The 21,449-nt window shown below is 33.3% G+C and overlaps 1 protein-coding gene across 4 annotated transcripts in view; it reads right to left on the bottom strand.

Moving 5' to 3' along the window:
* The window catches only part of LOC106056289 (oxysterol-binding protein-related protein 1-like), a 64,740-nt gene extending 45,410 nt beyond the window's left edge, over positions 1–19,330 (bottom strand). The window contains exons 1-15 of one of the 4 annotated variants that reach the window (XM_056016330.1): positions 19,184–19,324; positions 18,107–18,174; positions 15,123–15,405; positions 14,272–14,357; positions 13,896–13,970; positions 13,160–13,271; positions 12,217–12,302; positions 10,058–10,199; positions 9,321–9,433; positions 8,756–8,829; positions 8,457–8,520; positions 5,301–5,405; positions 4,734–4,856; positions 4,175–4,304; positions 2,464–2,570 (exon numbers count right to left, since the gene is read on the bottom strand). In XM_056016330.1, coding sequence (XP_055872305.1) covers positions 2,464–2,570; positions 4,175–4,304; positions 4,734–4,856; positions 5,301–5,405; positions 8,457–8,520; positions 8,756–8,829; positions 9,321–9,433; positions 10,058–10,199; positions 12,217–12,302; positions 13,160–13,271; positions 13,896–13,970; positions 14,272–14,357; positions 15,123–15,312 — 1,407 coding nt within the window. In that variant the 5' untranslated portion in view covers positions 15,313–15,405; positions 18,107–18,174; positions 19,184–19,324. Of the gene's footprint in view, positions 1–2,463; positions 2,571–4,174; positions 4,305–4,733; positions 4,857–5,300; positions 5,406–8,456; positions 8,521–8,755; positions 8,830–9,320; positions 9,434–10,057; positions 10,200–12,216; positions 12,303–13,159; positions 13,272–13,895; positions 13,971–14,271; positions 14,358–15,122; positions 15,447–18,106; positions 18,175–19,183 lie in introns of all 4 variants that reach the window. The other 3 variants (XM_056016331.1, XM_013212965.2, XM_056016329.1) reach the window with 3 other exon arrangements.
* Positions 19,331–21,449: the final 2,119 nt, after the last annotated feature.

The raw sequence follows: 21,449 nt of genomic DNA, 5'->3' as shown, positions 1-21,449 counted from the left end.
TCTAAATGACCTAACAGTTCTATGCCGAGCTCTTGTTTTTCAAACTAAAACTATTTATAACTATTCATAACATTTGAGTACAACTTGTCTACCAGGGTTAGCATGCATAATACAGAATTAACTACATCTGATTATAATTACATTTTGTTTTTCTACCGTCAAAGATGTATCCCTCTCGAGTTAAATATATGTTTGGTTGTATGCACTTACCCACTGGAAAGAGGAAGTAATCCAAGAACACCAACTCATATCAACATAGCAAATGCCAAAACTAAAACAATAACGTCTTAATATTTAGAAAGTACACTAACAGAAATTAAAAGTGCAAAGCAACAAAGAAACACATGACCAACAACTCTCAATGTTAAAAAGAACACCATAAATCAATAATAAGAAGATCTCAGGTTTCAGTGTTTCACAACATAAGGTGGGCAGCCCCATAATACATATGGTCTGTGGTCCCTGGATGCTTTTCAGTTTAAGAAATGTAAAATAAGCCAATAAAAGGCAAAGAGTGGCAATGATCCTCTTGAGAGGAGCCTACAAGAGAGATCCTTTTTTGATTGACATTAGGTGGAAAACTTTAAAGAAATCTGTTCCTGCAATGCAATACACAACATAACTTAAAAAAAACTGGTTATGTTTTTTAATACATGTAACTATAATACTCTCTGTGCACCCTGTATATAAATTGTTTCAATTCTATTCATTTTCACCTGTGGTATTGAGGTAAGTCAAAACATGGATACTTCAAACTAACCATAGAAACCACAACAAATAAAACAACAAGGCTTCCTCAAGCTAGTCAAAGCAGTCCTATCAATTGCATGTAGGAAAGGTTGATCTATATTAAAATAATGAATGCCACTTGCTTACTTATTGAAGCAAGGGGCAAAAAAAAACTATAGAATCCCTGAACAGCAGTAATTTTTTTTAACAGCTAAATTGAGCAGGTTTTTAAGGTCAGTTAAAAAGAAAGCCACCATCTTGTGGTCTGACATAATTTTCACTAGCTGATATTGACCACTATAAATAGTTTAATTTATTGATTTTCAGAAACTGCTTTATGTATGAAGTGAAATAGGGAATAGAATGACAGGTGTAATAGTTTCCAATGATTCTCAATCCACTATACTTTGTGAAATAAATTTCACATGATTTTCTTTGATCTCCTTAATATTACTATGTAGATGGAAAATAGAAACAACAGGGAAAGCCCCATTAAAAGGAGAAGATAACAACACATAATGATAATGAAACTAAAGCTAACATTCTTTGCATCAGCATTCTCAGCCCCAGGAGAGAAAGACATATTTCTAAATTTAAACCAAGTTGAAAACTTAAGAGATATAGATATACAAGAAAAATGGATCCAAAAACTATTAGCTAACAAAACAAAAAAAAAAAAAGAAAGCATTCTATCTAGATTACTCAAAGAACTAAGCAAAGAGCTAGTACCAATGTTCAAAATATTTTCTCTTAATCAAAGTAGAGTACAGAGAAGCTGGAAAGAAGCTAACATCACTCCCCTATTTAAAAAAAGAGAAAAATATGATCAAGGGAACTACAGACCAGTATCACTCTTCAGCATCACAAGACACTGATAACAAAGACAGACACAAAAACTCTTTTGTTCCCCTGGCAATCAAATCATTGTTATAATGGCAATGTCTTCAATTCCGAAGATTAAGGATAAACGTAAAGTCCTTACTTCAGACTAACATGGCTCTAGAAAATGTAGGTTATGTAAAGCCTAACTAATAGGTCTAATTGATGAGATGGTATTTTGATAAAGTTCACCACCACAGCATGCTTAAAAAATTAAAATATTTGGGCATTACTGGTTCATTACACCAATGAATTAAGGATTTCCTGATAGGAAGAGAACAAACTATAATAATAAATGGCTCCAAATCAAAGCCAATAACAGTTAACTCAGGTGTGCCTCAAGGAACAGTCTTAAGCCCACTACTGTTTCTAATTTACTTAAATGACTTACCAAATAGTCCAGGAACAAAAGTTACTTTATTTGCAGATTATTGCATTATATATAGAACAATAAAAACAAAACTGAAATTTTACTAAGAGAATTAAATGAATTACAGAAATAGGGAATTAGGTGGAGCATGCCTTTCCACACAGAAAATTTCTTGAATAATTAATATTAACTAAAGTTTGGGTTCTGACACTTGCATAAATGATTAATGAGCTAAACTAGTAGCTCCAATCATCATAGATAACCTAGTTATACAACATACTCTTTTTGTGCTTCTATATATATTATTTATATCTTGAGTACAATTTTTTTTTCATAGCCAACAACTTTTAACCTGAGAATCTTGACTCAGATACAAAGTGCTCTACCACTTAGTTTAATGAGGGGAAAAAGAAGGAGATTGTCATCTTCTATTCATTCTATAGACAAAAAAAAACTTAAGTGTTTTTCTGAGGTCAAAACCTTACCTCTTCCTGTTGGATCATCAAGTTCATACAGTGGGTCAAGGCCAACAACATTTCCTGTGATGATGAGAGAATACTTGAAGATTGAGAAGCCAGCAGTCTTAGGTCAGCTAAAGGGATACAAAGAAATACAGCTCAGAAAGAGACTTTGTTAGAATCTTACAATTTGAAGACTAATGTCATCCTATGCTTTATTTTTCTTTTTGTGAATTTACATTTTTTTTTTTTTAAGCAATAACACATTTTCTTTTCTGGGCATTGTTTTCCAGCCTCATTATTGGTGCCGTTGTAGGAATGTCCATGAAAAGACATAGATAGGTGAACAGGAAAAAGATGCACACATAAATCCACAGAGCATCCAAAGTACACTGCATGTGCTGGTGCTATTAGAGAGGCTCAACAACCCCCAATTCTATATCCACCATACCATTCCATAAAGTTGTTTTTGGATTTGTGGTCCTTTTATATGGGTGGTGGTACATTGTAGAACTATAATTAACTGGGATTCATGTGATACTCTACTGGAACTGAAGACCATGTTACAAAGGAGACTCAAAACTTCATAGTAGTTGTGATTAATGAGCGAAAAGTGAGGGTTTTTTTTATTCCTGGTGACCCTCATCTCAAGAAAGCATAAAAAATGAGAACAAATCCCAAAAGAATCATGAAACTTATCGTGAACAATCACACTATTGATTAAAGTACTATACTTAGAGACACCTCATGTCAGAAGACTGAAAAGTAAAGTAGATACACAACATTTACTTAAGAAACAGGGATAACAATACATTCCTTAATCCTTATGTGAAGAAAAACTTTTTCTTTGCAAGAGCCCATAGAGCCAAGAATCAGTTACTTGAATCAGCCAGTAAAACCTGACACTATGTGACATTTAAATCTCTATTGAACATTCAGATAAACACATGGATTAGTGTAGGATGTAAACATTCTTTTTAAAGTAATGTCTACAAATTATAAAATAAGGTATATTTTGCTTTAATGATTATTTCCAGGTGTTATGAAATAAAAAACATTAAATATATATAATAATGTCTGTTTCAAATGAAGTGACCTCTATACAATGTGGGAAGTGTGGTCGAGAGGCCAAGTGTGCTTGAACTTGGCTTGGCTAGGCTACCTAGAAGGGGGCTCGAGGTTCGACACCTGACTCAGGCAGAGTTGTGTTTACTGAGTGCCTAAAGGCAGCACGGAAAACCAACTCCTAGATATCCCCTCCCCCCACTGGTCCATGAGATTGGACCAAAAGCGCTCTGAGCACGTTATAAGCATGAAAGTAGCGCTATATAAAAGCTATAATAATATAATAATAATGGAAGCATATTAAAACTTTACTCAATCTTAAAAGGCATCACTCCATTGAGCCCAGGCGAACAATATGCGTATGCTTCACTACATTCCAAAAGAACATTAAGACCTATCTTTTCAAAACTTTTAAAAGATTAGTTCGTCATTTAAATTCTTCTTTCATATCTAGCGCCTTGAGCCTTCATTATGTTTGTTAATAGTGCTAAAGAAATTAATTTATTATTATGAAGTATATTTGATTCAGATGTGAGGAAAATAAAAAAAAGGAAATATAGAAAAATAATAAATATTATGGGCGGAGAAGGCCAAGGCCAGACCTGACCATATTATAAAATTAATAGTAAAAGAGCTTCTTTGCACTAGTTAAATGAGTACAAAGTAAACAAACCTGATGTGAGAGTTCTTGCCATATTATTACTTCCATTTCCATTCTCTGTTACCTGCTTGCTTAGATTGACTAGAGATTCTTGTAAGGATTTGATTTGTTTCTCCAGGTGTTTTTTATAGGCTTGTGCACTCTGAAAATACACAGCTGTTAATACAAATCTAGTACATTTCCAATAATTTTCTTATATGCACCACAAAGGTTTTATCCAATAGATAGATTTCGTAGGCCTATTAAAACAAATTGGAAATTGAGTCTTTAGTAAGAAGTTTAATATTATAACATTCATGCTTGTGTAGAAAGCCCAAATGTTTTCAAATGCTGATGTCTTTTGTTGATTACTGGAATCATGGTCAAATGTATCTCCGTAACCAGTTCAAAACATTCCAGAATAATGATTAAGTTTTCCTTTAAGAAGTACAAAGGCTTTATGTTTTAGTGGTGATAAGTGATGTCAGTTATCTGAAGGGTGGATTTAGGGACACTGTAAAATAACAGAATAACTGAAGATGCTATCCCATCTAGGTTTAACACAAAAGTATTTTACTTCTCATATACCTACTTGTAGTGAGTTATGCATAGTTCCAAGGGAGACTATTAAATTTGCATCAATGACTGGTTCTTCCCCTTGATGAATATAATGAGTACTGTAATCTATGTGCTCTTTCAAGGCCAAAAGCCATTTCTAGATAAGAAGAATCAAATTGAATAAAAAGACATAATGCTTAATGCTCTTTTTAAAGGTCTCCTTAGTCCTAATAAATTTTAATTCTCTGTCTAGACCAAAGTTGCCTGAGATGAGATGTATTTCTCTTTCAGCTTCAGACATTATCTAAGTATGGTTTAGAAATCACCAAATTATCTGGCAAATAGTTTACAAGAAAATCATATGAATAGCACAAAAGGCATTTCACTTTTCCCAGCATACAACAGAGATGGTTGAACTCAGGAATGTCAGAGCTAATCACTAAACAAAATCCTGACATCAGACCTGAGTGCCTAATCATGTCTCTGTATATCCAAATACAAATCAGCTGTAATGCTGATTACATTACACTAATAAACATTTGAATGCTCTAATAATTTATTGTTATGAGACAAATTATGTAAATAAGTATGTTCACCCAACCTGCATGTTAACTTGAGAACCAGCCCCAGTTTCAGTCAGGCGTAATAAATGCTTTGAGCCATCAGAGTACTCCAACAAAAACTCTGTTGGAATCAGATTTGAAGTCTGGGGAAAAAAGATCCTCAGCATCATCACAAGAAAGATGGAAAACAAATGAATATTTCATTGGGTGATATTTGAAGGTATGAAAGTTTTTCTAATTCAATTTGTTTATACTGATTTTGTTTTCTATAGGTGCTACTGTTATTTCGTGCATTAGACTTGTGGAAAGAATCTAATTGTTTGTTCCATGAAATGTTCTGTAACAAACTCTGGAAACCAAAAAACAAAAGTCTAAAAGATAAACAATAATATAAGAAAAGAAAAAGTAAGCACTGCATGAGGAGAAAGGTGCAGGCCTCTTTTTTAATTGTCACCATTTTTTTGTTATCATCGACTACATAAATATAGAACATCATGCAATCATTTCAATACACACTACAACAAAACAAAAATATTTAAAAACAACATTTGCAGTTATATCTTATTATTGTAAGGTTTATTTCCCTTTTTGGTATTAAACACACTTTTTTAAATACCACTATTTAATTAACTAATTGGTTAATTGTTATTGATTTATGTTTGTTAGGAACAATATATAATAGTTCAAAGTTTCAACTTGATCTGATAATGGGAAGTATTCAAAATTTTTAAGACAGATAAGAGTGAGTTGATATAAGCTTTGTAAAATCAGGGATTGTAATAGCCTAATACCTAATTGCACCACCTTGTTGAATAAAGTTACAGTTCCTTTGAAAAAGAAGATTACGTCCAAGGTCAAACCTCCTACAGGATGGCAGGTGATGGTGATGGGATGTGCCTGGTTTGAAACAAAGACTATGATGATAGTCCAGAGTGCATACCACATGAACAGACATCTACATCTGGCATACCATTAGACTTAGACTTAGACTTAGGTCCTCACGCGCCGTTCGGCGCATTGGGCAGCAAGCTGTCTCCATAATGATCTGTCACTGGCAATGTCTGAAGCCTCCTCCCATGTCAAGTTTGCAGTTTCTGTAGCAATAGTGGTTTTACAGGGTGGGGTCGCTAGCCCCACGCCAAACCCTCCTCCTTTCTCACCCGGGCTTGGGACCGGCATATGGCGGCATACCATTACTATCATTAAAATGTACTGCAGTTAGTTTTTGTAAAATTTGTCCTACGACCAAAAAAAAAAAAAAAAAAAAAAAAAAAAGTAAAATTTAAAAAAAAAGGACAGAATGTATAGCATCCATGGGCGTAGCCGGGGGGGGGGAAGGGGGGGGGGTTTTGAGGGGTTTTGAATTTGAAACCCCATACCAGTCAGTTTTGAGTTTAAAACCCCCCTGCCCCTACCAGGGGTTTTGAGTTTGAAAACCCCTACCAGGGGGGTTTAAGTTTTAAACTCCCTACCAGGGGGTTTTGAGTTTGAAATCCCCTACCAGGGGGGTTTTGAGTTTGAAACCCACTACCAAGGGGTTTTCAGTTTAAGACCCCCTACCAGGGGGTTTTGCATTTAAATCCTCCTCTTCTATAAAACAAAAAAAATGCTAACGACAATCCCAAAATTCCAAGAGCACATCTAAGGAAGACTTTGATTTTAAACCCCTCTTCAAAATTTACAATAAACCCCTCTTCAATATAAAAAAGCAAATTACAAACTCAAAATTGTATGAGCAAAGCCAGAGGGGTTTTGAGTTTAAACCCCTCTTCAGCTGGGTTTGAAGCTAAAAATACCTCTTCAATATAAAAAAAAAAGCAAATTACGCACTCAAAATGCTATGAGCATAGCCAAAGGGGTTTTTAGTTTAAACCCCCTTCCAGCGGGGTTTGGAGCTAAAAAATAAATCTTCAAAATAAATTTAAAAATTCGCAATCAAAATGCTATGAGCTTAGCCAAGCCTATTGGGTGTTTTGAGTTTAAATTTCCCTTCAGAGGGGTTTGATGCTAAAATTACCTCTTCAATATAAAAAGAAAAGCAAATTGCACACTAAAATTCTTTGAGCATAGCCAAGCCAACGGGGGGTTTTGAGTTTCAACCCCTCTCCTCCAGATGGCTTTTTTAAAAGTTTAAAACCCCTCAAGATAGTTTTGAGTTTAAAATCCCCCTACAAGCGTTTTAAGGTTTAAAGCCTCTCTCTTCAATATTATTTCTAAAGCAAACTACAGTCACCGAATTCTATGACCGTAGCTAAATGTGGTTTTGAATTTAAAAAAAAAACAACTCCAAATATATTTTAGTTTAAACACCCACCCCACCCCCAATAGATGATTTTGACGATAAAACTTCCCTTTTCAATATAACATCTAAAGCAAAATAGTCACCGAATTCCAAGATCGTAGTCAAGAGAAGTTACATATGTCTACCAGTGTATTTCCTCCATTAATAAAGTGCAATGAAATTGAAAAGCACTAAATGTGGCTCTACAAAGATGGCTATGATGGATTTTAGGAGTCAGTTATAGAGATCGTGTCTAAATCAAGGAAATCCTATGCCAAACTGGGAGTTGACCCCTTAGTAAGATTGTGACAGAGCGTTGCATGAGGTTTGTGGGACATGTTCTCCGACAAAATGAATTAAGCATCCTAGTACAACTTGGCGCCACTCTTTCATGGAGGTCCTCATAGCAGGTGGGAAGAGGCTTCAGACATTGCCAGTGACAGATTTTTGTGGAAACAGCTTGCCAGTAAATGCGCCGAACGGCGCGGGAGGGTCTAAGCCATTAAGAATAGCACATAAGGTTTTTGAAATAAAACTTTTTAATAGCAGGATAATGCACTGTAGATACCTCATAATATCATTTTGTTGGCTTTCAAAACCAGAAATAGTGCTTGGCGGCGGGGCTCCGCCCCGTGCTGGGGGAGCTCTCAGCGCCCCCCCAGGCCCTTTGCAGGCAAGGGCGAAGAGTCTACAACTTTTTCACTAACTCCAGGAAAAACCTATTCTAGGGCACAATAAACGTCTTCCAAAAGAATGAAGGGTCAGAATGTAATGGAGATTAATTATGTACACACACACACATCCATCCATACAAACATATATATATATATTACTTTTGCCCCCCCCCCTCCCCCCCCCCCCCCCCCCGAAAAAAAAATCCTGCCTACGCCCATGATAGCATCCATCAACTTACTGAGAGCTTTGCCTCATCAAGATATTTCATTCCTTTTCTTTTGAATCCAGTAGAAGCATCACCCCTTAAGAAACACACAAAAGACATTCATATAGAAAGCATGTTTATATTTCAAAAGCAATAATTTCATCAGTCATGAACTAAGAAAGACTACTGTAACTGGAACACAATTCCTAACCCTTGCAAAGATCTAATTTTTAATGATATATTTTTTATCAATATAATTTTTTTATAAATAAGATTAACTAAATGTATTTTAAAACAAGTGAAAATCTAAAAGGAAAAAAAAGTTGTTTAACCTGTTTAAAAAAAAAGAGAGGACGCCTCTTTCAAGAACAGCCCACACAGGTTTGAAGCCCACAAAATTATTTTTCTACACACAAGACAAAGATATAAAAAGAAAAACAAGTACACTTCTAAAAATTGACTTAGAAACAACAACAAAAAATTTTTTTTTTAAATTAACTGCTTAAAGAAAGACAATGTAAAATTATAAAAATGTATTAAAAAAAAAAGGAAAATGAAAAAAAAAGGAAAATGAAAAAAAAATGTTACTATAACAGGTAAAATTTCATATTTGTAATTATGGACTACAAAATGGAGCACCATGTTTATGGGCCATTATCAAATTTGATCTTTAAAAATACTTCACAGTTATTAATCCATTAAAAATTTTAGGCAAAAAGTATTGGCATAGTTAATAATTATATCCTGTTTTTAAAGACAGGTTACAAAGTTGAATTCATTAAAATGATTATTAAAATTTAAATTCATTAAAGAACTATATCCAACAAAAAATATTGATAAAGTTAAAATAGTTATAAATTACATATAAAGACTCAATTAAAGTCAAACAGAATTTACTTTTAACAATGTCCCTTCAAATCTCTGTGGCTGACTGATGATAGCTTTAATAGGCAGCACACCAAGGACTTGTTTGGTCTTATTGTCAGTGGCCAGGTCCAATGCAGTTTGCCCTGATGGTAACAAACAGGTATTACAGAGCTTTAAAAATACTGAATCCTAAACCAAAATGTACCAACTGTTATTTGAAAATAAATTATTTAAAAGACAATATTATTTTTAAGTTCACAGGAAACTTTTTAACATTAAAAAGTAATTTAATATTTCTTCCTATTTTATGTAACCTGCTATTTAATATAGTGGAAGATCCCCCAACCCCTTTGAAGTAAAGTAGCCCCTTTCTGACCTAGCATCCCATGGGGAAGATAATAAAAATGATTCTTTGGCCAAAGGTTAATGAGCAGGGTGTCATGTGGCCAGTACAACAACCAACTGCCTTTCCTTTCCCAACATAAGTCAAGTACACATTAGAGTTGGGTGGACTAAAAGGCGTCTATAAATTCCAAAACTAAAAATACCATTCTTAACTGAGATTCAAACCGGGACTCTTGGTTTGGAAGCCAAGTCCTTTACAACACATCCACTGGAAGATCCACCAAGTTTAAAGTCATTATTTTAGCCTATTCAATTTATCTTAGTGGCAAACTCTTTTTACAATCTAAAAGTGTATCCTATACTGGAAACAATTGTTTACTGATATCAGTATAGATTTAAAAAAATATATTTTTAATAAGTACCTGCAGAGTTTTGTAGACTAGAATCAATACCAAGCTGCAAGAGAAGTGTGGCTGTAACAACGTGGCCTCTCATGGCGGCCAGGTGTAAGGCAGTGTTGCCGAATGTGTCATGTACATTGATGTCAATATTCCCACTGGACAGCTGGAAATAAAAGAAAAATTTAGTAATTAAGATTTATACTAAACCAAGTTACTCCCATGAACCAAACAGTTACACTTGCCTGTAACTAATCCCAAATTTTGCACTAATTAGCCGATTTCTAGCTTGTAAGTATTAGATACCGTAGTAAGTAGATTGCAGCATCAGGACAAATTGTGTAGTGTAAAGTTTGTGTAATGAACAATTTGTAAGTGTTAGCATGATTTTGTGTTTCTTGTTTGTTTTTGTTTTTTTTTTAATTTTTAATTCTAACTAAAAATTAAAGGTTAATAAAAAGAAAAAAAAATTAAATGTAAAAATTAATTAAATCTAGGACATACTTATCTGAATGAAATAGATGTGAATGAGCAGATAATTACTACTAAAGGGCTAAAGTGAAACAAATTGTTTCCCTTAAATAGTGGTAGGCGCAATTAATGGTGGAATGTTTACATGCAGCTGTTGCCTATGATCAACCTTTAGATAATTTCTTGCCCCATCATCTAGTACAGGATAATTGTAATTAATTTTACCCCAAAATGAACATGGCCTTGAGCTTAAATTTTTCTTCCAAATTGGTCCTTTTTTTTTAAGTTTAGAGAATTATACACTAAAATCTTTCCACTATTAATACTGGTTTTGGACTAAATAGGGTGTGTGTGTCTGTTGTCATAACTGCATGAACACAGACATCTACATTAAGGCTACAGAGATGCAGTCATAGGTTGTGGTGTCTCAGTGGTCAGGAATTAGCTGTTGATTTGAATCATCTCAAAAAGGAATCTGGTTGAAATCAGGGTTTTAATCACAGATTTATCTTATCTTCTTATGTTATCTTATATAATACAGACATTAATTCAAAAAAGAAGATGATTACGTCCTACGCGTCATGCATATTAACCAATGACGTAAATTCTGCCAAGTCACTGGTTTCCTGGCTAGCTCAGGCAACCCATTCCATGCTCTAATAGCACTAGAGAAGAAAGAGCACTTGTACAAATTTGTCCTAGCATATGGAACGAGGAATGTGCCTTTATCTTTGTGTCTTTCAGAGTATTTTATTAAATTTTGTTTTTGTATTTGAAGATTATGGTTCAGTGCTTTATGTACTATTGTTACTTTACTTTTGAGTCTTCTGTCCTGTAGGCTTTCTAAATTTAGTGATTTTACTAAAGGTGTTACTCTAGTCAAATGTGAATACTCATTTGTTATGAATCTCACTGCTCTATTTTGTGTCTGTTCCAGTTTCTTAATGTTTTCTTGAGTTGAGGGGTCCCAAACAGAGGATGCATATTCTATTATTGGCCTAACAAAGGTTAAATAACATTTTAGTTTTATGTTCTTATTTGATTTATAGAAATTTCTTTTAATAAACCCTAATGCTTTGTTTGATTTTTTGATAATTTCATCAATATGGGGATTCCTTGACAGTTTTCATTTATTATAATATGTAGGTATTTTGCCTTTTTAGTCTGTGTTACTGGTTTACCATGAATAAGATAAGTGGAATTAATTTGTTTTAGTTTTTTGTTACTCTTAACAACTGACATTTTTCTCGGTGGAAAGACATGCTCCAATTTGATTCCCATTTCTGTAATTCATCTAATTCTCTTTGTAAAATTTTAGTATCTTGTGTTGTTTTTATTGTTCTAAATATTATGCAATCGTCTGCAAATAATCTGACTTTTGTTCCTGAACTAATGCAATGTGGTAAATCATTAATGTAAATTGAAAATAGTAGTGGACCTAGCACTGCTCCTTGAGGTATGCCTGAGTTTACTGTTATTGGTGTTGGGATTGATTTTTATTGATTTTTGGGAAACCCCTCTGTGTCCAGCTCAAAGGTAGATGATTTTGGATGGCTTTGTGTGTGTATGTGTATAGAGGAGTGTGTGTGTTTACTACTTATTCCTTTTTTTTAAGGAACAATTCTTAATAGCTGTGGCTCCTGACAAATTTGAAGGATGTTTGTACATATAGACCTTTGCATCCATCAATTTAAGGACTATCTGAAACTTACCAATTCAGAGAGTTCCACTGTATTTCCTGTGGCTGCAGCCAGTAGAAATGCAGATTGAGCTTGCAATGTGGCAGAGCTTTCAGTAGCTGAAAAGCAAAAATATTTAGTTACTCTGTGACATGTCATCAATACACATTCTTGTGTCATCTTGATGCATGCGCATAGCTAATCTCAATTTCCAATGTCCATGCCAATGGTGTCAAGTGGTCAACAAGGACAAGTCATTGTGAAGTGGATCACTTCTGTCAATCAAGACTAGAACCAAAGGGTACAAAACTTGTTTGTTCCTTACTTCATCAGACTGTATCTGTGCTACTCGTTGACTAGGAAACGTGAAAAGGCTCAAGACGTTTGTATGTTATATCTGTTTTATTTATGTGAATGTTTTTGTTGTTGTTTTTTCGAGAAAAGAGTCCTTGTAATCACAAAAAATTTCCATAAGGATTAATTAAGCAGTCTTAGTCATTTCTTTTGTGAGTCTTAAACTTCTACCATGTGTCATGAAAAATTGGTGTGATGTTATTTTAACTGCTCCACACTGTCTGCTTGGTCCTGGGTTCAAACCCTGCCTGCTGCCACCCCTGTTGTCCTGAGGGAAGTTTTGGCTAGGCTGTAATAATCTTCAAAACTGAAGGAACAAACAAAACATATAACAAAGGCAAACAAACAAACAGGATGTTATTTTTTATTGAAGACCTTAGAGAAATTCTAAGCAACACAGATGAGGGTTTAGTCTTGAATATAAAGGAATGAAGCCAAATTTTTTTTTGTTACTTTTCAAATATTCCTAAAGTTTCCATCCAAACCAAATACAGGATAAACAGAAAAAAAAGTTTTTACTCCAAACCATAATGTTGACAGTCCAGGACTCGAAACATGCAGCAGTCAGCCAGCTTCACATTTGAAAATAAGAGCCAGCCAAACAATGTGATACAACACTGACCTTCAATCATGTCTTTAATGTGCTGAGACTTTGTGATATCCTGAGGAGTCTGATTCTGTAAATTAATAACTTTAGTGGAAGCTCCATGACTCAACAAGAGGCCAACAACTTCCTAAGGATTTATTGAAGATGTAAAATACATCATACTTAATGCAGTGCAAAATTTAAGCCAAATTTCTTTACAAGTAAAAAAAAAATACTTTTTGAAAAAAAAAAAAGCTTATATTAAGTGTATCAATTAGTTTGGATCAGTCATGTAATTAAATTTGTAACAAGTCTCAAATGAAAATCTGTAAAGGGGACTAATTCAGCTTATACCACCACTTCAGTCAAGTACTATTTCTTTCCCTTGCTTTAGATACCAAACAAAGTAATTTATTAACAATAATTAATTAACTAATTGGTTAATTTTTTTTTAAATTGATTCTTGTGTTGTCAGGTAAAAGAAATAATTGTGCAAACTTTCAGCTTGATCCGAGGTTGGGTGTCGGAGAAATAAGGTGTACAAACTTTTGGCCAGACAGACAGACAGAGTGAGTTGATATAAGCTTTGTAAAAATAATACATACAAATACACCTCTGGCAGCTGTAATTGGATTACAAAAATAAAAGATGCAATTTTTTTCAATGCACACTATGTGGTAGTGACAAAAGAAAACAATTACATTTAACAAAATAATTGTAGTAAAGGTAAAGGGTAAATACTTTGTGCTAAAGCATCAAGCTAATGTCCTACCTCTCGTCCTGTGTAAGCAGCTAGGTGTAGAGGACTTTCTCCACTATCATTTAAAATATTCACAACTGCACCAAACTGATAAATACAAAGAATAATTTTTAAACTTTGCAGATTCATTACATATTCTACATGATTTTTTTAAAGGAGGGGAATCTTTTAAATTTTGCTAAAGTTAATATGGACAACTAAAATTGATTAAACTTCTGTTCACAGGAGGATCCAGAGCAAAGTCAAAAAAAAAAAAAAAAAAGAAAACACTTAAGTATCTTCCCTAATGGGACAAACAGACAAAAACAGGATTTGAATCAAAATGAGAAGCAATATATGTAGCTAGATGTAAGCTAGATAAATTTACTGCAGGTAAAACTGTAAATACCTCTAGCAACACTCTGACCACTGATGTATGACCAAAATAACTGGCTAGGTGGAGTGCTGTCCATCCTCTATTGGATTTATGAGTACCTAAAATAAACAACTGTTCTTAAGAAAGAAACAAAATCTACAGTGTTTGACAGAATATGAGTCAGGCTCTGAATTACAAAAAAGAGCCTTTATATACTGTTGTCTAAATGTTTATAATAAATTTGTGTCAATTTCATTAAAACTTCTTTATTTGTACTTTTTTTTTTACTTTACACTATTTTAGTTAAGGGGGGGGGGGTACTTTTTATTTCTACTTTTTTCACTTTTAACGTTTATAGTTGTTTTTTTTTACTTTTTTAATATTGATACTTTCATTTTAATTTTTTACTTTTTTAAAACTCTTAAAATATTTAAGTGTTTTATTTATAGCACATTTAAGCTATAGAAAAAATTCAGAATATTTTAATAGATATTTTATTTAGCTTAGACATTGACTCTGAATGAAGTCAAAGCTGGATTAACAGCAGTGAAAGACTCAGGAAAAGGAAATGCCACGTCAGTGCAGTAAAAGTAGATCCAATACTTCTAGTCCTGATTTTTTTGCACCAGATTCAAAAACATTCATGAGTTTACTGCAAAGACTATGGAAATATGTGTTCTGTTTTAAATTTAGCTTGACTGTACAGTTAAAAGTATAGAGGATCAAGGTCTAAAACTCTAAATATTACTGGAAGCACAAACATGTGGTGGGTCTCTTCAGCAAATTGTATTGCAGCAGACATATTGATGGAGAAAAATCCATTGCTGCACAGCAATCACCTTTACAATCTAACCTATAAATCTTTAGGTGTCAAAGTCACTTACCTTTACAGTTAATGTTAAATTTCATCCTTTTGTTATCTTGGCAGGTCACCAAGATCTCAGCCAATGAATTCTCCTTGCCATGCCTTGCCAGATAAAGCAATTCTTCATTGGGGCTACAAAAGCTTTCTGTTAACTCCTCTTCAGGTTCCTCATCATGTTGGTCAACTCCATTGCTTTCAATGTCAGACATGTCATGTGAATGGCTCTTAAAATGACTTTACAAATGATTTTTCAGCGTGGCTTCAAGCTGTCCATCTGCACCAGTTCTTCTTACTGGTCATTCCTGTTGTTGAATATATCCTTATGCATAATTCTTAAAGTGCACTGCATTAAACAAAAATGTGGTTAAAGATAAAATAAAAACTTATACAAACTAAGTGAGTGCCAAGAAAATGTGCAAGTTGATAATGATAGCTACATGAACAGAGGCCAAAGCACTAAGCTTTCAAAGCAAATCTTAGCAATGACTGAATTGTTTTTTACATTTAGAAACTAAGGGTATTCCTAATTCATTCAAACTCTAAAAGGTACCCAACATTTGATGTAAAAGGTGAAGATGGTGAGCGATTGGCTGGTCAAATAATATTCTCTTTAATTTTTGAATATTGAAACATCATCTAATATTATTTTTGGATTGATCTTGGGATTTCATTTATTTGATACCAAAGTTTCAATATATCATTTAGTTTTATAATAATAAGGCTTGTCTTCGAGTCCGAAGATTAATTAGGAATGCAGTATTTCCTGTGGCTATGCAGCCCCACCTACATATTTTGCCACATTTAGTTTTATAATATTTCTGTAAATAACAACTATATTTTAAGCCGTTGCTGTTGTTATTTTTTGCAATGTAATATTTATAACACTGTTTTGGTGGTTAAAGTTTGTCAAATTTAGGTGAAGAAAAAGAAACGTATTACAAGTGGCCGCAGCAAATTGAAGATGACTATCCCTCATAACCATTCCAACTACTAAGGATTTTTAATGACTTTTTTAAGCCTTAGTTACATTTGGACATAAAAAGATTTTTATAAGCTAATAAAATCTATAAAATTATCTAAATATTGAAACATATTGTTTTTTATATGCTTTGTAGAATTGTAACTTTAACTCATTATTATATAGTTATAGAAATGAAAATATTCAGAGATTCTTTCTTAAATACCTTTAAAAATGTAGAATTAAATTAAAATTTAAAACTATAAGTTATAATCAGTTCTAAATATTGTACTTTAAGCTACTCAATAATGCAAGAGAGCTGATATGTTGTTCATTATCACATCCAAAAAAGTGCAGATTATAACACAAGTAATCAGTCATTGTTAATAGTAATTTGATAATACTCATTATATCAGTGATAACAATTTTTATCATCATCCTAAAAAAAGGTTAATTTTAAAGGGGTTTTAAAGGATATTATAACTGTCAAACAACTATGTGTTAGAAGTCAAATGCTCAGACATAGTTTCTTATCATGTGATTGCACACATATAGAATAAAGAAAACATTGGGCTAATCAAGATGTGAATAAAGTCTACTCATGAATACATTAGCATACTATATAAATATATTAAAATTGTATAGTGTAGCTTAAAACATGTTGACATAAGGGATTTGATATAACTATAATAAGTTGCAGCATATTTATGTAGATGCCAAGCACTTAAATAGGTTATATATATTAAACTTTACACTGCCTGTATTCAAGATATTGACCCTTTAATTATTATTTTTTTCTTTTTTTTAAGTTGTGATAAGACATTTTTAACAACTAGTTTTGGGGATTTTAATCTATCATTAGACTAGAGCAGGGGAGGCAACTGTGCGCCTTTCTTGCTAATCAAAAGAAGGAAGAGTAATGTACCTCTTATGCAAGTAATAAGAAATTCAACATGGTTAACTTGAACTGATTCCTATAGTCATTTTTTTTTTTTTTAATTATCAAATTATTCAAAAACATTTTAAAAAATTATTTAATTCAAAATGAATTGTTCTATAAGAAAGTTAAAGCATTAAGTGGATCGGCATCGGTTACCTTCAACTGATATATTAAGGTTTTAATTTAGTATAGTACAAAGCAATGTTGTAAAGATGGGTAACAAAAATGTACATTCATACAAAAGACAAATCAATGCTAATATCAGTATTTATATGAAATGTACAATATCTTATCAAATCTAAGCTGAGCTTCAATCTAAGCTGATCTTAAGAAGTGCACAAAAATAAGACATACATTTAAGCTGCAGTTATTCAAACATTTTTGTTTTTCAATAAATTACAGCCCACTGATTGCTGTTATCTTAAAGATCCACTAAAGACTTGAAGCATCATTCATTTAGGGTTTAGGGTTTATGAATGTAAGAAATCTAGATCTAGAATCTAGATATATATCTAGGTCTAGGTAATATTCTTTTTTTTTCCCAAAGATAACAAGAAAAACATAAAAAAACACTTTAAAAAAAAAAAAAAAAAGCTAATAGGAAGTGTAAAAAAAAAAAAGTTTCAGACCTTGTGGTCTCTAAGGCAGGTCATCTGTTTCTATGGCCTACGGTTAACAAGGGTGTCATGTGGCTAGCACCCCGACCAACTGCCTTTACTTTTCCCCAGCTAATGTCAGGTACCCATTAGAGCTGGGTGGACTCAGAGGCACCCAAATATCCCAAAATTAAAAATCCCAATTTTTACCAGGATTTGAACCCGGGACCCCGGTTCATAAAACCAAGCGCTTTACCACTCAGCTACTGTGCCTCCCACTATGAAGTGTAATTGTATCAATTAGTTTGGATCAGTCTCATGTAATTAAATTTGTAATAGCAACAATAAATCTGTGCGATTAGAGATATTTTTACCAATTATTTTTGTTTACATTATTTCATGCTTTTAGCTTTCTCAATACGCTGTGATCCTAGAAAGAAAGGGAAATCTGGGTGAATTTTACCGTAATTGTTTTCTAAAAACATTTCTAGAAAAAAAAAGGGAACAACCTGAATTCCAACTCATGGCTCAAGCTTCCCCAAGCCAACAAACCAAAAACTCAGCTAGTAAGGTACGTCTGAAAAAAGAAGGTTGTATGGGTATCTATTGTCTATTGTTTGTTTTAAATTTACTTTAAAGTGGTGACCTATAAAAGGGACTAATTCAGCTTATTACACCATTTCAGTCAAGTACAATTTCTTTCCCTTGTTTAATATACCAAACAAAATAATTAATTATTAATAGTTAATTAGCTAATTGGTTAATTTTTTTATACTGATTCTTATGTTGTTAGGTTAAAGAAATAATTGTGCAAAATATCAGCTTAATCCAAGATTGGGTGTCGGAGAAATAACATTTACAAACTTTTGGCCAGACAGACAGACAGCGTAAGTTGATATTTCAGTATGATCAGAGATTGTGTTTGGGGAAAATAACGTGTACAAACGTTTTACCAGATAGAGTGAATTGATAGATCTATAAGGTTTGTAAAAAAAAAGGAAGGTTGTGGCCATAGACATAGTGGGGGACACAATCAACTTAACTTGTCTAAGTTGGTATTCAACATATTCAAATTTGAAGTGTTAAAGTTAAAGTTTGTTTTATGTCTGTGCAAAATACTATTTATTTAAATCTTACTCTATAAGACTATAATAAAGTCTAAGGTAAAGAAACTCTAAATTATTACTGGACAAAACGTCTACTATACTAGAATCCCTAGTGACCCTAGCCTAGAATCTAGAATAATCTAGACTCTAGATCTAAGTTTATTCTAAGACTACTAAGAGTCTAAAATCTAAAGATAGTAAAGTCACTTTACTTATGTGTCCAACTCTATAACTATAAAATATAACTCTAAATAGTCTAAAGTTGTCTAATTCTAAAGATAAAGTTAAAGGAAGTATTAGTGAGTACTAAATTTATTAGATCTACTACTAGATCTACTAGATCTAGTATTAGTAGACTTTAGTGACACTTTAGTCACGTTAGACTGCTAGACTTGTCTTATGTTGAAGACTTGACTGACTAGATCAAGAATCATCTACTAGCCCAAAATAATCTAGATCTAGAGTAGGTGTAGATCAAACCTTGTCTACAAAAGGCAACGTTTTAAATTTAGTTCCTCTTTTATCAGAAAACAAAGACACTCAAAACTTTTTTTTTATAAACAGTCCCAAATTGAAGATAACAATTGAAAACTATCACGTGATAATGTTATGGGACTAAAAATAGACTTTCGATACTTTTTCCATTTCCTTAGACATAAATGTCTATGTCCATTTGGTCCATTTCCATTTCATACAAGGAGACTACTGCGAAATTAAGTTCTTAATTTAGTGCTGGGAATTGCTTCCCCTAGCCCGAAAACCTAAGACTGCATTAATATAGATCTAGAATCTAGATCTTACATATTCCCTCTAGTGTAGATCATCTTATACGTTGAATATAGTAAAATAATGGAAATTAGATTAAATGTACAAGTAGGCCTACTCTATTTCTTTTGCACAAATATGCCTTAAAATTCATTAATATTAATGACTGGCGCTACCCAACGGCTACGACTTAGTAGTTGAATTATTCCCAGGCAATATATTGTTTATTTTGGCCACCCCACCTCATTCCTTTTTTCACTTCAAATAAAATGGCCTGCAATTTATCCCTCCCCCCAGCGTACATTTAGCCCGTGAATTCTAGAATGTTTCGTGGTATTGGAACGGCCCGTTTTCTCTCACTCCATAACACTTTTTTTTTTAAAACCCGTGCATTGTAATGCTTTATGTTTGTTTTACATGTTTCGGATGTTCCTTCAGAGTTGAGGATAATTACTTCCTAGTCCAAACCTCCCGCAGGACGACGGGGGATGGGAGCGGGCAGGGTTTGAACCCGAGACCATCGATAAATCTGAACGACAGTCCAGCGTGCAAACCGCACGACCAGGCAGCTTGAATCGGAGCGGCCCGCTTTATAACGCCCCCACCGCACATACTATTCTAACATGTTTCACAATTAATAGCTGCAACATTTAGTTAAAATTTCCTACACCTGGAATTGTTATTAGATGCTTTCAATGAACGTTTTCGTGACTTTTTTTCATACGAGCAAGAATTTTCATTGTTTGTATCTCCATTTTAATCGTGTGCAACTAGAGCTGATAGAATTGCAGTCAGATTCTTAGTTGAAAGCGAAGTATCTAGAAGTGGCTGTGCCAAAATTGTACAGTTATTTATCTGAACGGTATGTTGAATTTCGGAAATTCGCAGACAGAAATCTTGCTATGTTTGCTATTTTCTCAATGAGCAGTTCTTTTCCATAATGAAAGCTACAAAAACACCTCACTGTTCGAGATTATCTGATCAAAATTTGTCATCATTGAGGAAAGTGTCAGTAGCAAACAAACTTCAACCTGACATTAATAACCTTGTATCCCAGAAAAGATGTCAAACATCAGGACATCGAAAATAATACGTAATCATAGCGATTTCTAATATACAAAATAATAATAATAACTAAGGGACAGGCTTTCCATTAATTATTTTATTCTATTGTATTGTTTCTAATTTACATAAAACTAGTAGGCTATGTTTTCCAACTGATTTTTTGCAGCGGCCCTTCAGGTCATAGCAAGTTTTTATGCGGTCCATACACCTTAATGAGTTTGACATGCCTGATCTAAACCCAATTATTTGTGCAGCTATTTAGTATTATTTTAGGCAAAATAGAAATATCTTATTGCTTTTCTTAAGTGTTAACAATGGAGAAGTATGCATCAAGGAAGTTAGTCTATTTTGTGCTATTTAACATTTTTATTTCAGCAGAGATGATCCAAAGTTGTTTCGCAACTGAAAGAGGCCATATTAACAGACCTGTCCATTTTTGTGTGTCTGCCTCTCCTCTTTTCCCTAGTACTTATCCCTGTGGAAAGTTTTATGCGAGTCCTGAGGATTTCATGATATGGCTAAACAGTTAAGCATGCTTTTTAAAAATTGGTCAGGAGTTCATTGTGGGGCCAAATCCCAATTGTGATCTTGTTTCAGATTTCCTCATTTGTGATCCTTCTATAACAGTGTTTCCCAAATTTTTTCCTTAACAGAACACTTCCCATTTTATGAGTATTTAGCGGAACACTGCTTATTTTTTTTAGAGAGATTAATTCATGTGGTGGCCTACTAGTTACTTATTCCATGAAACCTTCAGTTGTACGTTCAGTGAAATTCTGTTTGGAAAACACTGTTCTATAACATTACTATTTCATGGCTAAGATCCTCCTCTCTATTATTATGAATTGGAAAAACACTTTTATTTTAAAAACATAACCCATTTAAACATTACTGAAAAAACAATAAGTACTTTAAA

Source organism: Biomphalaria glabrata, chromosome 17 (assembly GCF_947242115.1).
Source record: "Biomphalaria glabrata chromosome 17, xgBioGlab47.1, whole genome shotgun sequence".
In the NCBI taxonomy this organism is placed as follows: domain Eukaryota; kingdom Metazoa; phylum Mollusca; class Gastropoda; family Planorbidae; genus Biomphalaria; species Biomphalaria glabrata.
Note: the sequence above shows the minus strand (reverse complement) of the source record. Positions and strands in the feature narration are given on the sequence as shown.